The 17,531-nt window shown below is 36.0% G+C and overlaps 1 protein-coding gene across 6 annotated transcripts; it reads left to right on the top strand.

The window, feature by feature from the left end:
• The first annotated feature begins 1,261 nt into the window (after positions 1 to 1,261).
• On the top strand, positions 1,262 to 17,518 carry LOC131152839 (phosphatidate cytidylyltransferase 1). Of its 6 annotated transcripts, none has more exons than XM_058104738.1 (13): positions 1,397 to 1,596; positions 1,817 to 1,946; positions 9,621 to 9,751; positions 10,076 to 10,329; positions 10,521 to 10,672; positions 10,862 to 11,003; positions 14,124 to 14,280; positions 14,569 to 14,616; positions 14,720 to 14,806; positions 15,692 to 15,820; positions 16,159 to 16,215; positions 16,981 to 17,064; positions 17,241 to 17,518. In XM_058104738.1, the coding sequence occupies exons 3-13, from the start codon at positions 9,677 to 9,679 to the stop codon at positions 17,328 to 17,330; spliced, it is 1,275 nt and encodes a 424-aa protein (XP_057960721.1). In that variant the 5' UTR covers positions 1,397 to 1,596; positions 1,817 to 1,946; positions 9,621 to 9,676; the 3' UTR covers positions 17,331 to 17,518. The 6 variants fall into 6 exon arrangements, with proteins under 6 accessions (XP_057960718.1, XP_057960721.1, XP_057960717.1 ...); XM_058104734.1 differs by lacking the exon at positions 1,817 to 1,946 and adding an exon at positions 1,695 to 1,816 and having other exon boundaries at positions 9,618 to 9,751; XM_058104732.1 differs by having other exon boundaries at positions 1,399 to 1,596; positions 9,618 to 9,751.
• The last annotated feature ends 13 nt before the right edge of the window (positions 17,519 to 17,531 follow it).

The following is a 17,531-nucleotide window of genomic DNA, read 5'->3' as shown; positions in this document are numbered from 1 at the left end:
TCACTATGGTCCAGTGGTGAATCGAATAGCAAACCTTTTGAAGGGCTGGATGGGTAACTCACTTTCTTACGCAGGAAAATTGGAGATTTTAATTCAATAATTCAAGGGATTGAATGTTTTTGGCTGGCCATCTTCCCCATCCCTCTGAATGTGTTAAACCAAATTGATAAGCTCTGGCGAGGCTTCCTGTGGGGTGGGAGGAAAAAGCCTCTGGTTGCTTGGAAAGATATCTATGTCCCCAAGACAAAAGGGGGCTTGGGAGTTGTTGATTTGAGCTCCTGGAACAAGGCTCTGCTAACCAAAACCTTGTAGAACATTCATTCAAAAAAAGACTTTTTGTGGTCAAAATGGATGCATCATGTGTATTTGAGCAATGCATCCATTTGGGAAGTGACAGCAAAGAAAGACGACTCCAATCTCTTTAAGAAACTACTGGAGATTAGAGATAAATTGTTGGAGAAATGTGGAGATGAGAGAAATGCCACTGAACTGATGGAAAGATGGGAAGTCGACAATCACCAGTGCTACGAATTTTGGAGAAACAGAAACCAGATTGTGTCGTGGGCTAGGGTGGTCTGGTACAGTGCTATCTTGCCCAAGCATGCATTTTGCCTCTGGTTATCTATGAAGGCCAGGGAAAGCTCCCTACTTGTGACAAAGTAACTGTTGAGGGGATGGATCATAACTGTACTTATTGCAAAGCTGGTCGCGAGACCCTTGATCATTTATTCTTTAGATGCAATTTCACAGTTGGGGTATGGAAGAAAATCAGAGAGTGGCTGGGCATAAGGAGGAAAATTAATATGATAAAGGCTACTGTAAAATGGCTGCATAAAGGGGTAAAAGGAAATGGATTTTGCTCGGTTGGAAAAAATGTTGGTTTGGTGGCTACAGTATATTCTATTTGGCATTTCAGAAATAGAAGTAGGTTTGAAGGGCATACTATTACCGCCCAGGAAATGTTCCCATTAATTCAAAAACATCTATAGGGCCACATTTGATAAATTTGGTATTGATACTTATGCTTAAAGCGTTGAGAATGAAGGAGGTTCTTGAGATGTAAAAGAAATGCAACTTTTTGGGAATGCCCAGGTTCTGATATAATTTTGTAGGGAATATGTTCCCCTTTGGATTGGGTTTGCCCAGCGGAGCTGTAAGTATCCATACTTGATCAATATACTTTTACCTTTGATAAATAATAATAATAATAATAATAATAAAAAATATAAATATAAATATATATATATATATATTTATAATTATACATATTAAAATATGAATTCAAGGGACTGCGGCCCGTCATTCTAGAATTCCCACTCGTCCAAGTCCCCTCCAGGCTAAAGTTGATGTCCAGAAATCCACGTGTAAGCCTGAGGCCCAACCGTCCTTGTGAGAGCCTTCTGCCGTCACCGTCGTTATAGCACGGCTCCTTTTAGCAAATAAAACAGAACCCGCTGCCTTTCGTGCTCTCAAATTTTCTCATTTTCTTTTTGTGTTTTCCATAGAATCAATCAGTAACCAAAAGCCTCCATTTGCTTCCTCCTCCTCCTCCTCCTCTCTCTCTCTCTCTCTCTCACTGAGCGGAGCTCGAACGAGGTCTCTCTCTCTCTCTCTCTCTCTCTCTCTCTCTCAGTTGTTATGTATGTATGTATGTCTGTTGTTTTGATTTCGATCGCTTTGTATTCGAATTTCAGAAAATAAGGTCTGGTCTGATTCAGATGCGACTGTAGAGCTGCAACTTCTTTTTGTCCATTTTTGTTTGGTTTAATTTACGTTGTTTGCATCGCCTTGCTGTTTGGTTGCCGAGAAAATGCAGGTAAAAGAGAATGAAAGGAAGAAATGGAAACTTTGAATTGAATCTTGAACTTTTCACTTGATTGCTGTTTGCGTTGTTTGGGCGATTTCCATTCTATCCAAACCGAAACGAGAGAATAGAAGAGTTAGAGGTTCGTTTTTCTCTAATGATTTTGTTCCCAGTTTTCTCTGCAAACAAGGGGAAGTTTCCTGAATTTTTAAAATTTGCGATGTGTCATGTGCTTTCTTGTTACTCCCTTTCGCGTTTGTTCAAAACATCCTTTGCAACATTGTTTCAATTTATTTATTTATTTTTTACCTTCAAGTGTTGCTGTACGCCTGTACCTGCTGTACGGTCGAGAGCAGAGCCTAGCTTGTTAGTGGAAACTGGGAAGTTGGATTTATTTTTTATGATAAAGTAGCTAATATTGAGTGAAAGTCGAGTGATTAAAAACCTTATTACTTAATTTTGTATAATAAATCAATCCTTGCAGTGTGTGGCTCTGAAAAATTTCATAAACCTGTATTTGAGTGCCGCGGAAACTTTGGCTGGGGGATTTTGAGGGTGGGGGTGGGGATGGGTGTTGAATAAATCAAAGAACCTTATATTCTTTGATCTTTTAGCTTCTGGGTGACCCAATATATGCGAAGTTCTTGTATTAGGCACATTTAATAATAATAAAATTACCATTTGAATATTTCATTTGTTATTTATGATAATGCAATTAAGTTTATCTTGATTCATTAGAAATTGGTCAAGTAAGGAAATTTTCCATTGAGTTACGTAGAGATATTTTTGTATGCATTTTTCAAGAATTCCATATTATTGAATTTTTTAAACTTACATATTCCAATAATTTTGAATTTTCTATTGAGAGTGAGCTTTGACCCAATTTTATGGGTAATAGTATTACATCACAATCATGGTTCCCATTATGGTAACAGTCGCAGTGTAACGGTTATGGCTATTGCATACGTTGTGTAATGTGTAAGGGATACTGCATTTGTGAATTAATTTTTTGCATTGATGAACATGATAAAAAACATACAAATTCACATGTTTTGATCCCAAAATTCTATATACTAATTCTTTAACTGATTTTTAGTAAATTTTAATCTATTTAAATATAACATATAATACAAGTATTAGATGTCATCTTGGTTTCTTTAGTTGCAATTGGCAAGAAGAAGCATACATTTGCTGCTTTCACTACTTTATTAATTATAAGTAAAGTTTAAACTAGGAAAATCATAAATATAAAGCACAAAATGCCGCTTTTGTACCTTTTTAGTCTATAATGGAGGATTCTTTTTTGGATTAGCAAAGAGAAAATATGTTAGCAAGTCATGAAGAGGATGCCAGCCCATGGTACAAAATGTCAATCACTCTGAAGATTGTTGCAAACACGAAGGATTACATAATGATCATTAACAATTTTCCCACTAAGCCAGCTGGAGACAGCAGGGATTCTTTGGTCTTTGCAAGTATGAAGCAAAGTAGTTGAATTTTTGAAGGCTCTCTTATTTCTTTCTTTCCAAGCACACTAAAAATGGTGAGGGGGATGAGGTTCAAAGCCTTTTGCTTCTCCTTTGTTGCTCTAATGCCTTTCCAAGCCCGAATCCAACCATGGAGAACCAAGGAGTACATGGCCAATATTCATCGGTATGATATCGCACCAAACATTAGCAAATATTGATCCATTTGTATGGAAACTAATCTTCTTTCGCAAACATGTAAAGTAGTATTATCAATCCAAGATATGGCTTTGGGTAGGGTTTTGGATTAAGTTGCATACAACTGACTCCATTTCTATATACCATGTTCATAAGACATCTTCCATCAATGATGATTTTGTAAAGATTTCCTCCACACTTGTGAAAGGTGTGAAAAAGTTTGGAATTATCCCTGAAGTATGATAAATGGCATTCTTTTTTCCTATAATTTGTCAACATATTGCCGGATTTATACATATATATACCGCAACTATATATCATCAAGAGCCAATTCTTGATCTATTCATGTAAAACCACAAATCTTTTAAACCACTAATTGATTATCAATGTTCAAGAACTATCTTCAATTGACATGCAGTCTAGAGTCCGTGTAAAAGTTAAAAAAATTCACAAAGAAACTCACAAACTCAGTGTTGTAAACTGATTTTTATTGCCAGCAATAATAAATCCTTGCTCCAAAGTGCTGATGGTTCACTAATTCTACACTTTTTAGCCTTTCATATAAAAATATCACACTTATTCGCAAAATATCACACTGCAGATCAAAATGTCATCAAAGAAAACCCAAAATTTATTCTTTTTAAATCCTCTGCATTGCTACTACCATAGGAGAGTTGCTAGCACCACTGTAGGTTTGAAAACAGCCTTGCAATTGTCAGAATACGTCGCAGTCATCAAAAAGTTCCTAGACAATGCTGCAGGTTCAGGAATGCCAAACTCCTTGGGATCTTGCAAAACCAACCACACGGCTATCCACAAACACTTTCAATTTGACTATCCCCAAAATCTCATTGCTAAAGCTTCCTGTAAACAGCCTCAGGTGCAAACCAATGGCTGGCATTTCCGACAACATGTTCTGTCGCATGAGACTTCATATGATCATGTTTTTGGGCTGAAATTTTCCTGTGTTGTACAATTCATTTATAAACCATATTATCAAGTTTTTTGTGATGGGTCTTTTTTTTTTTTTTCAAAGATCCAACCTTTTAGTTGTTCGTATGTGGCTCTTAGGGAATGTTTGCGCCGTATTTTTAAGAGTTGTTTGTCAGTGATGAATGGGGCTATGGTAGTGCTTTATCAGTGTGTTTGTGTTTTTGTTTTGATTGTTTATCTTGGTCATTGATTGGTTTTGTTTGTGAGTGTCACTTCATCAACCCCAAAAGTATGTTTTCCTCATTTGTCACCACAAATTCCACCCTTGTGCAGCCATTGGTGAATGCTGCACTATATCTATCTTAGAGGAGGAGTATTCAAGTTTCCTATGGTATTAGGCATCCCAACAAGCATCTTATCACATTGCATCTCTTGGTCGGAAAGGTAATACCATAACAGGCATTGTCATACCTATCTCTTCAACTAGTCATTGGGTCATTGATTTTTCTGCCATTGACAACAAGTATATCCAACATCTTACTTCCCTTCTGAAAACCTACTTCAAGTTACTCTTGCTGATTGATCCACTAAGGGGATAAGAATAGTAAATCGTAGTGCCTTAGTCTCTCTTTCTTATGTGTTTTATATTCCTATTTTCCCCTTTAATCTCATGTTTTTTAGTTAGATTACGAGATCACTAAATTATTGGGTAACATCTTGAATCTCTTGTTATATAAAATTTGAAGATGAGGAAGATGATTAGCAAAAGACTTGAGGTTGGTGGGCTTCACTAGTCTGAGCCGCTTTATCCTTTTGTTTCCTGTGCTGCAGCTGCTACAAAATTTCAAATCTACTGTAGCCTTGGTCATCCGTCATTGGACATACAGACCTACTTTGGGTTATGTGTCTAATATTAAGTGTGTCTGTTAGTTGGGAAAGCACCATCGTGTTCTGTTTGTGTCTGTCCTTTTGTTTAAGCTCATTCTAATGCTTGAGATCCTAGTTGTGTCATATCAAAGTTGAGGTTTCGATATTTTGTACATTTATTGATGAGTACTCTAGGATGACTTGGCTGTGTTTAATGAAAGATTATTTTGAGTTGTTTAATATTTTATGTGTCTTTTGTTATACAATAAGGACTCAATTTGATGCCCTACAATAACCACACTCCATAACAAAATGGAATCATACAGAGGAAAGATAGACTTATTCCAACTAAATAAATGTCTCGGAGAGTCGGAGGTCTTTTGGAGTGAATATGTGCTCACTACTTGAAGAGATGCATGTGTTACGGGATAATGATATTTAGAAATTGGTACCTTTCACGCTCATAAGTTTCTGGTTGGTTGTTGTTGGGTGTGAATCTCAAAAGTTTGGACTATTCTAACAAATTCTCTGTAGTTGTTGAACATGCCATGGTTTGTATGTTCATCTCCTTAGCTGATCTACACTTAGATGTGAAGAATACCTTTTGCATGGTGATCTTCAGGAGGTCTATGTGGAAGTTTGTTGCTTAGGGGGAGTCATCAGCATTGATGTGCCGTCTAGAAAAATCCTTATGGGGCGGTTGGTTTGCAACATAAAAAATATTCACATGGAATGACATTCACGGGAATTTCATTCCTAGAATGGGATGTGTGTCTCATGGGAGTATGTTTGTTTAGTTCATGTTGTAAGATTTCCAGGATTGTACATAGGATTCTCATGTTGATGTTTAGCTCAACATGGGATGCATTTCAAGAAGATGACCATTAAATCACTAACATATAGGGGAATCACTTTTCAACATGATGACCTAATTACCCTTGAGATGTACAACCAATATATAAAGAATAATTATATTTTCAACGCAAAAGCTACTGAGTATATGTATTTAATTAAATCCATGTCCTAAAATTTTCAACAACCTTTGCAAGATTGAACACTTGAATAATCAATTAACTAGAATAATTAAGGGAAATATAGTGTCTAAATGTTAACCGTTATATTACATTATTATAATTGTTTTATTAATCATTTATTATTTTAAATATAATAATACAATGTAATAATACATATTATAGGAGCATTGTTGTCCGACTTGTCAAAATAATGAGGGCAATTTGGTCCAAAAAGTAAGGTTCTCAGGGAAATGGGATTCTCATCAAACTTACCCATGGGGAGGGTAGGAATAAGATGCGTAGGTTTTGTGGGAATATTTTCATTCCTCGTGAATGTGAACCTTCCCGTCGTGTCTGATTCCTATGGTCAAACAAATGTGGGAATGAGATGCCATGGGCATCTCATTTTTTTAGGAATTTTTGAAAGATGTTGTCAACTAAATGCTCCCTATGTAGTTTGAAGCAATCTGTAGAGTATGTTTTGGTAGGTTTAGTGCAGTTGTGCTTGAATTGGCATCTAGCAATGTGTGGTAATGAGGAATGTACAAAAATTACCAAAAAAATGAAAATCGGACTGAAACTGAACTAAAACACATCTTGGTTCAGTCTTTCGGTTTGCAGTTTCGGTTTTGGTTTTGAAAGATAAAAAATTCCAGTTCCGGTTTTGCTCCAAAACCGAACCGGAAAAACCGAAACCTGAATTAATAAATTATAATTGTATATTTTTATATAATACTAATATTAGTTGTTGCACACTCATATTTATAATTAGTTAATATTTTAATTACAAATCAAAATGCCTAATGCCCTTAATAATAAAACACTATAGCAGCATCATCAATTTAGAGTGAATTAATACAAGAATCCTGGGGTGGCAGTGTGGCATTATATTGTGATGGTGTGGCTGCCCCAGCTGTAAGATTGTCAATGTGGGACAATCACGGATAGCTGCTGTCTAATTCTCTCAAAAAGAATGGGAAGGTTGTGTTGCACACTTGCTGTGCTGCTGCTGCCTGCCTGCCCCTCCTTCCAGACACACCATCTTTTTTGTCCCACATTGATTCCCTTATAAATATCAACTCCCCGCTCTTCAGCTTTACAAACCCAGCCCATATTTTGGGCTTGTGCTGCCAGCCAATGTGGGCCAATGGTCCTCAGTTCACTTATCCAAAGTTTATTATAGTTCCAAAATTGTTAAAACCGAAGCTTAACTGAACCAGACCTGAAAACCAGTGGTTTGTTTTTTTTATTTTTAATAAATCAACAGTTTGCCGTTCGGTGTTGGCTCATGAAATTTCAAAACTGAAAATTTTGGTTTGGTGTTCGGTTTTTTACCAATAACCGAACTGAATAAAACTGATTACACCCCTAGTGGTAATCACTCATTTACATAATGCCATACTGCTGCTGTGAAAATTTGGCTGATTGTGCATAAAGATGACATTAATTATTGCAATTGATGATTTATCCAGGGTTTGAAGTGGCTCCTTAAGAAAAAAAAAGTTTTGGACAAATTCTAGGTCCATTAAAATACTTCTTTGGATATATAAGTATCCATATTTCTTGTGGGGACCATCTTGTTGTAGGGGAAGTATGTTCTAGATCTTCAGATGAGACTAGGTTGTTAGGATACATGTACAGATCCAAATAACACATTATTACTAGATGCAGGTTATTTGTTGGCTGACACTCGGTGGTATTGGAGACTCATTGAGAAGTTGAAGTACCTCATAGTCACATAATCAAATATATCTTTTGCAGCAAGTGTTGTCTGGCTGTTCCTAGATTCTCCTCTAATGAGCCACTGGAAAATTGTTATTTCTATCTTGCGATACCTCAAAGGTGCATTGAGGAGAGGCCTCTTGTTTCAGAATTTGGTCACACTTTGTATCCAGGGCTATACAGATGCACATCGGGTTGGATCACTTTCAATGGGAGATTCACCATTGTGTTTGTTTTGGGGCAACTTAGTATCTTGGAAGAGTAAGAAACAAATTGCTGTGGCCTGATCAAGGCCTGAGTTTGAATGTAGGGCCATGGAACAGGCTACATGTGGGTTGGTTTGGTTGGAGAACATGTTGGCAGAACTTGATTTCCCGCAGGCTCAGTCTACAGAGTTGATGTGTATTTTTATATTGCTTCTAATACAGTTGTCCATGAGAGAACGAAGCACGTTGAAGGTGACTCATTCTTACGAGAGAGAGTTGTGCCGAAGCTCATTGAAACCTGTCATGTGAAGTTTGAACACCCACTGCTAATCTGTTCACTGAAGCTTTTTTTTTTTTTTTTTTGGGGGGGGGGGGGGTGTTGCTGTGGTTAAAATTTAAATCAATTCGTAACAAGCTAGGAGCATATGGTTTCTATGCTTCAGTTTGAGGGGGAGTGTTATTGGTTATTTGTTATTTAGTATTATTACCTAAGTTTGTAATTAAGAGCTAATGTGGGTATTATGGTTGCTGTAACATAGTGCATATATTATAAATAGTGGTTGAGACCACCCAATGTGATTAGCTCTTCCAATTTACTCAACACTTTAACAGTGCTGTCGATAGGGCTCCCATGCCATATGGCAGCCCAAGATACCCCTCTTGTGTATTAAGAGCATGCCCTCAATTAGGGTGATCACTACGCCCTCCACCCCTTCTGGGGTTAAAGAGTTTCTATTGTCACTCTCTCCTTGGCATAAGGAAACATTAGTATATACTTCCCTTATTTACTAGAACATCACCTGAATATTTGTAAGGATACGATATGAGGTCATATAGTGACAATTAAGCTATATCTAGGACATAACCATAACCAAGCCCATTATTCACATGTGCTTTGTTCATGGTACTTCCATATGTGCACCAAAGCCACTCCAAGGCTTCCATCACGACCCTTTTGTGTATGTCACAAAAACGAGAACGTGAGGGACTGTGATATTGGGAAGTTGGCTCTTCTAAAGTTCTATTGTAATCTACTCAAGTTTGTGCTTGTTTGTTTTCTTTTTCTAGTTTCGGTTTTAGTTCTAGTTTTTCTTTCGTTTATTTGTCAGGTTTTTTTTTTTTTTCAAATATAATTCTTACTATGCAAATTGACTTTGGATTGAAACCTTTTCTTTAAAATCTAACAATGGCACTTGTGTGATACGAGTGTGATCGTGTGACATGGTTTTTTTCCCTTTGATTCTAGACCTTTTCTTGTTTTGCTTAATCCATAATGTTAGTTTGAGTTGGTAACATCATATTGGGCCTCTGTCAATATTGCTTTCTAATATTTTCTCCCCTAAAAGAATGCAGTGATTAAAATATCTTTTCAATTCTTTGAGTTTTCCCCCCTGTTTTGATGGCCTAGGAGGCAATTCTGTCAATACATGCTTTACGTTAATTGAATAAAAGCTAAAAGAAAGAGCCATGCAGAAGGATCATGGTAATAGTGGCCCATCATCAGTCACTGGACGGTTTCGACATCGTAAACGCTCGAATGAGGTCAGTTACTTAAATATGATATATTTATAATTGTCATATAATGAGATCTGATTCTTTCCGAATCAGTTGTCTATCCATATATATTCTATCAAATAAAAAATGTGTTTCATACTGGTACATTTTGCCCTTTTTTCCTTGATGTACTTTAGCAGAAGCTTCTTGATGCTGTTTGTTCTGAAAATTGGCCACAATCCCTGTAGTTAGGAAACAATTCTGTGTTGCTTATTGAGAAAAGTGAACATAAACAATCTTGAAATGATATCATGGCTTGTTTTGGAGGGTTAGAAATTTTGTGAGTTTACATAGGTTTCACTCTGCTGCTAGGTTCCTTCGGAAACTAGCAAGGTAAATGGAAGCCATTTACTTGTTCATGATCGAAACAAATACAAGTCATTTTTGGTTCGAGCATATTCAACTATTTGGATGATCGGGGGCTTTGCATTCATTATCTACATGGGCCATCTCTATATATGGGCCATGGTGGTGGTTATCCAAATCTTCATGGCGAGAGAGCTGTTCAGTCTACTCAGGAAAGCCCATGAAGATAGCCATCTCCCAGGATTCAGGCTACTAAATTGGTAAGAAAACCAGTTCATTGTCCCCAACTTCTTTTTTTCCCCTTATTTTTATATTTTATGGGAACCTTTTTTGAGTATTATATTATTAATTTTTGAAAACATGAAGTTTGTTCATTGTACTGCCCAGTTATTCTATTTAATACTTCATATTTGTTTCATTGTTTGTATCTATTCCTTGGTTTTGTTATCAGGCACTTTTTTTTCACTGCAATGCTGTTTGTTTATGGCCGTATTCTCAGCCAACGGCTTGTGAATACCGTAACTTCAGACAAATTTTTGTATCAGTTTGTGAGCAGCCTTATCAAGTATCAAATGTTTATCTGCTATTTCTTGTATATTGCAGGTTGGTATATATTTTTCAATTTATCTCAATTTTTTTTTTTTGGGGGGGCCAAACCTACTTTTACTGTGTGATTTTTTCTATCATTGGTGCACTTGTTGCTGGATTATTACTGTTCCAGGGATATATGATCTTCAGGGCCTCTATAATATCTTGCTGCTGAAATCATTGTTCTCTGTGTTGTTGGCTCAGGTTTCATGTGGTTCATTCTTACACTGAAGAAGAAGATGTACAAGTATCAATTTGGCCAGTATGCATGGACACACATGATTCTAATTGTTGTTTTCACGCAGTCTTCCTTCACTGTAGCCAATATATTTGAAGGAATTTTCTGGTAATGCTACTCACACAAAAAGCAAATCCCTTTTGGATCTTTACTCAAATAAATTTTGCATCCTCTTAGGTTTCTATATTTGATGTGAGTGGGCTTTCCTCCGGTGGAGTCTGATGGTACTACCATACAATTGCTTAGTTCTTTATGCAGGTTTATCACCTTGGCCCCCTGGGCCTGATATGTGCCCGCCTAGCACAGTTCCCTTGATTGCAGTCATGCATCTGGGGGCTGTTGGTTCTTAAATATTGTTTTATGCTCTCTTATGTCTTTTGCATATATTGTATAATATTTATTCTGTATTTACTTATGAATTAAGTGCCTTCTTTTTTCCGATGATAGACGAGGATAATTGGAATGATTATAGTTGTCTTATTGTTACTGGATCTACAACTGTTATAGATTGTTATGTAGCATGGTGTTAGGTTTATTTAAATATTAATCATGCCTTGTTCTTTTTTCTTCAGACTTTTAAGCATTGAACCTTACTGTTTTCTGTTTTCAGCCTTATAATATGGGCCATGGAGTGCTGACTATGTCATATACGATTGTCTCGAATAGTTGCAATTTTATGATGTTATCATTTGGCATGCTTATGTTCATTATGGTATTCTAGTAATTTTGACAGCTCCATATTTACCTTGAATTTTTTTCTCCTTAAATTGTGTTTGTTTGGTGGCGTCATCCCATTCTTATGTGTTTCTACTCTCAACGTGTTTTTCTAAGGCAATTGACATCTTTCATTTTCCTCGAGAAGGTCAAATTGTTGAAATAGTCTTGAAACTTCCACAATTTTTTACCTTCAAAGTGACTAAAACAAAATCCAAAATTGAAGTTTAATGTTGATTATGACTGAATTAGTGTTTTGGATTTAAAATTATGTTACCTTATTCTGGAGTGATTAATCATCTGAGGTGATGCATCATTGGGGAGGAAAATGGTCTGGCTACGGATGTAATACCCTATTAGTTTTGTTCTTGCCTTTCTCCAGATCTTAAATTGCAGATTTATATTTATTGAGCTATTTTAAGCGTTGCTATTTGGTGTCTGTGCCAACATCTGTATCTGGGGTTGAGAGGTTTGGTGTATATTTTCAGAAATGGCCTGCTGTTCCTGGTTCCCTGCTGCTCTTAACGTAATATTGAACCTTAACTTTTATTCTTCTGTAGATGGTGTGCCTCTAACATCCCAATTGAAGTTTGGAAATGCTTAGGTGATAATGGAATTATATGATTAATTAATTTATTTAATACAACTATAAAAGCTAATAAAATGCCAGATGAATGGAGGAAAAACACTTTAATACTTATATACAAAAATAAAGGAGATATTCAAAATTGTAATAACTATTGTGGAATTAAACTTATGAGTCATACGATGAAATTATGGGAAAGGGTAGTTGAACAAAGATTAAGGTTAGAAATGAAGGTCTCATAAAATCAATTTGGTTTTATGCTTGGGAGATCTACAACAGAAGCTATATATATCTTTTAAGAAGATTAATGGAAAAGTTTAGGGAAAAGAAGCGGGACTTGCATATGATATTTATTGACCTTGAGAAAGCATATGATAGGATACTTAGGGAAGTTCTATGGTGGGTTTTAGAAAAAAAGGGTGTATGTTGTAGTTATACTGATGTCATTAAGGATATGTACGATGGAGTAATGACTGGTGTAAGGACTTTAAATGGAGAAACTAGAGAATTTCCAATCACCATAGGTGTACATCAAGGATCTGCTTTGAGTCCTTATCTTTTTGCTTTAGTGATGGACCAACTGATTAAGAGTGTTTAAAAGGAGGTTCCATAGCATATGTTGTTTGCAGATGATATTGTATTAATTGATGAAACTAGAGTCTGAGTTAGAATTATGGAGAGAAGCTTTGGAATCTAGAGGCTTTAGGATAAGTAGAAATAAGACAGAATATATGAAATGTAATTTTAGTAATGAAAGGAGGAATATTGGAGACAAAGTTAAACTTGATGATGAAGAAATAAATAGCACATGTAGATTTCGATACCTTAAATCTATTATGCAAGTTGAAGGAGAAATTGAAGATGATGTAATGCATAGAGTTAAAGTAGGTTGGGTAAAATGGAGAAGTGCTTCAAGCGTGCTCTGTTATCGTAGGATACCCTTAAAATTAAAAAGGAAGTTTTATAGGACAACTGTAAGACTAGTTATGCTATATGGATTGGAATGTTGGGTGACAAAGAAACATAATATCCAAAAAGTGAAAGTTGCCGAGATGAGAATGCTTAGATGGATGAGTGGTATAACAAATGTTAAATTGAGGAATGAACATATTCGCAGTAAGTTAGGTGTAGCTCCTATAGAAGATAAGATAAGGGAGGGACGACTCAGATGGTATGGACACTTGTAACGTAGACCACATAGTGCACCAGTGAGGAATAGTGAGTTAGAAACTATGGGGGGCAGTAGAAGGGGTAGAGGTAGACCTAAAATAATTTGGGAGGAGATAGTGAGGAAGGATTTAATATCCCTAAATCTGTCAAAAGAAATGGTCCATGATCGCATAAATTGGCGGAAAAGGATTCATATAGCCGACCCCATCTAGTGAGAATTAAGGCTTGGTTTCGTTATTGTTGTTGTTGTAGATGGTGTGCCTCTGCCCAATGGTAAGGGTCATATGCTGAGCGTAGGTGCTGTTATTGTGTAATAAATTGTATCATATTTTTAAGAAAATATTTGTGTATGAGGGAGTGTTACGAACTATCTATGAGTTTTCATTATATTGTCTTTATGAGGTTATGTAAAAAAAATAAAGTTGTGCATGGGGGTGGAGAAGGCCAGACACTAATAACTGTTTATATGAAATTAACAAGGAACATAGTTTCTTCTTTATTTCTTTTAAAGATCCAGCCTAGGAGATCATTTTTGATTCGCTATACTCTTTTGCTTGCTCTTTAGTGCTGGTGCACTGTATGACCTAGTTAACTTTCCTGTCTTCTGTATCTAACTGGCTTTTTTCCCTTCACTTTATGGGGAAAGTTGCGTTATGGGTTCTTTGCTCTTTCTATGAGTTCTGTTTGTGATTGTCATTTTTTTGAATTCCTTTACTATTTTTCCTGACACAATTTATATTAATGCTATATTAATGCAGGTTTCTTCTTCCAGCATCACTTATCGTAATCAACGACATTGCTGCTTATATATTTGGTTTCTTCTTTGGAAAGACACCTTTGATCAAGTTATCTCCAAAAAAAACTTGGGAGGGGTTCATTGGGGCATCTATTACTACTATTATCTCGGCCTTTTTGGTGAGCATGGTCACATTTCTCTGATTACCCTGTTCAGAGTTTATATGGTTTCTATTTATATTCGTTTATTTTATTGCTGGTTGTGTTTTAAAGCAGTTTTTCGTTTTATTAGTTTTAAAACAAGTGTTAGAAGGCTATTAACCATTTGCTTTAATGGTTTCATTGCCAAGTGTGAATTTGTGTGCGTGACAACCCTTATATTGTTTTCAGCATATATCTCTGGCATAAAGCTTGTATTTTTGTTCAAATTCTAACCAATGGGAGATTTGTGTGCACTTGTGAGTGCAGCTGGCAAATGTCATGGGTCGTTTTCAGTGGCTAACATGTCCCAGAAAGGTATTTTTTTCTGACTGGATAAAAGCTATTGTGTAATTGTGTAAAATGGATATTCTTGTTCAGTTTTAAGGCACTTTTCTATTTTTATGTATCACACTTGCAGGATTTATCAACTGGTTGGCTTCATTGTGATCCTGGTCCTTTATTTACACCAGAGCATTTTCCTTTACCCAAGTGGGTTGCTCAATGGGTAAGCAGAACCTAAGATTCATTTTGTCTGGATTTTGTGTGACAAACATTTTTTTTGTTTGTTCTGGAAATTGCTTTGGTTTCTCATAACAGAATATTTATTTGGTTCCTAGAGGATATGGGTGAAACGTTTTCATATGTTGCTTATGAATACATGTTATTTAAATATTCTAAAATTTGAACATGCAGCATAATAATACATCAGGGCTTTGTAGTTTGTGAACCATAATAGAGCTTTGAGATGTTGGCAATATCTCTGTATCATCCTAGTGATGGATGTTTTGGCACTTTTGACTCACATTTGTCTATTTTTATGTTTAAGTTGCAATGCTAGATGCCTATTACTTACTCATTATGCATAGCAATGGCCATCTGGAAAGTGAAAAACATTATGATCTGTCTCAAAAGAATGGCCGTTGCCTTTTATTCAGGTTCAGGCTGATAAAACTGTCATAGTGAAGTTGGCTTATGTAGGATTTCGTTTATGATTAAATATTTGCGAACTTACTGCCATTTGCCAAAACATTCATTTGTTGCACCTGTATAAATTTAAAATTATATATAGTTATGTATGTATGTATGTATGTGTGGAGATATTTACTTATTCTGGCTCTGTTTGGTTTTTGACTTTTTTCTATTTAAAACATTCTTCCTCCATTTTGTCTTCTGGCATGTGATGCTTAACTGAACTCTTTTGATCAATCAGTGAATCCACATACTTTATCTAATCCAGTAATAGGAACCTTGTCCCATATTTTCCATGTCACCGAGTTGTCATATCAGTGTCACAAAGTAATACCTTCAATTAAACAGGACATTTTAAATTTCTTAGTTTCTATAATATATTAGTATCAAATAATAATGCTTATATCTTTTTCTTATGCAGATTCCTTGGAAAGAGGTCTCAGTTTTGCCTGTTCAATTGCATGCCTTATGTCTCGGTCTGTTTGCGTCTATAATAGCACCTTTTGGAGGCTTTTTTGCAAGTGGTTTCAAAAGAGCATTTAAGATCAAGGTTAGATCTTGCCATTGTCCTTTTAACATTCCGTTTGGTTGGGGAGAAGCACAGATCTGAGAACTAAACTTAATGGTTTCTGTTTTTATTGAGGAGAAAAGAGAAATTGAAGAAGTAGAGAGAACAAAGGAAGAACCTTGGTTTCGCTCTAAAATTGGGGAAAATGGCGAGAAAATAGACAAAAATTGGACTGTGGTTTCTTTTATTTCATCTTCTCATATATTTTTTTTTCTCTCTTCTCTCTCATTTGCCCCAACCAAATGGAGTGTAAGCAATTAATACACATATTAGCCTTGCAAATGCTGCTTTTAATCTTTTGGATTTTTATTTTCTCTCAGGATTTTGGTGATAGTATTCCTGGACATGGTGGCATTACTGATAGAATGGATTGCCAGGTGAGATACAAAATGTCAGGTGTTGCACCTATAGTTGCTGTTTCATTTTGAACATGCATTTCCACTTTGACTGCTGTCCTGCTGCAAAATTGATGCACATCAATTGTGCAAATCAGGGTTTGGGTGATAAGCTTGGACCAGGGAACTCCTAAGACACGTTTGAACACTTGTTTTAAAGCCAGGGATTTTGTAACTTCAGCACTTAATATACATATATGATTCATGAAATTGCATGAGTATATGCTGTATGTAGCTATTTTATTTTTTTGATGAAGTGAGTTTCAATTTTGCTACCCTGTATGTTTGGATGAATTTTCAATAGATATGTCTCACTGATGCATGCCATTTTTTTTCCCATGCTGCAATATTGTACCAATACTTGATCAGTTGACTGACGTATCCTTTTATCTATCTTTCACCACATGTCAAAGATTGTTGTCACATTTGGTTTGTGAAATGAATTGGGTTGGGAATGGAATGGAACAAAATTTGAACAAAAAACATAAAGAAATCTAGTAATGATTTCAATTCATTCTGTCAGTTCTATTCCATTCTTATGTACCAAATGCGTGGTTACAGTATGCTGACCTGGGGAGAATGACACCATAAGTGATTCCCATAATTTTCACATGATCATGCTCAACCAACTCTGAATTGGTAGTGTACCTATATTTTTGTATTTGATAATCTAGATGGAATCTTGCACCCTACATCTGTGTGTGTATGTGGTGCTGCACAGCTAATGTTTCATCTTGTTTTATGCAGATGGTGATGGCTGTGTTTGCATACATTTATCACCAGTCATTTATAATGGCTCAAAACCTCTCGGTTGAGACAATTTTGGAACAGGTAAAATTTCCAGCTCTAGTTGTTGGGCATGTTTGTGTTTCTCTTAATAGCGAATGAATTATACGGATTTCCGTTTACTCAGGAATGCTCATCTTTTATTAATGTCATTGCCATGTATTTCCATTTAGTCTCGATTGTGCATTGCTGGTTGTCTTAATGATGTTTACTGCTTGTAGATATTGATGAACCTGAGTTCTGAGGAGCAGCAAGCTCTGTACATGAAACTTGGGCAGATCTTCCAGGAGAGGCAATTCGGACAGTCTTGAAGCCTCAACAAACCTAATGATCAGTCTGATGTATATTTATTTTCCCTGGGGCATGTACTGTACATGATGTTGTATACTTTTTCTTAATTTGTTTTGCTTTCTTCTCTGTTCTAAGCAAATTTCTTGAAATATTTTGGTGTAGCTGTTTTCTTCTTTTTTTCTATATATGCTCTGTACAGTGGTGCACACTCTCTCTCTCTC

Source organism: Malania oleifera, chromosome 4 (genome assembly GCF_029873635.1).
Source record: "Malania oleifera isolate guangnan ecotype guangnan chromosome 4, ASM2987363v1, whole genome shotgun sequence".
NCBI lineage: Eukaryota > Viridiplantae > Streptophyta > Magnoliopsida > Santalales > Ximeniaceae > Malania > Malania oleifera.
This window is presented reverse-complemented; position numbering and strand designations above follow the sequence as displayed.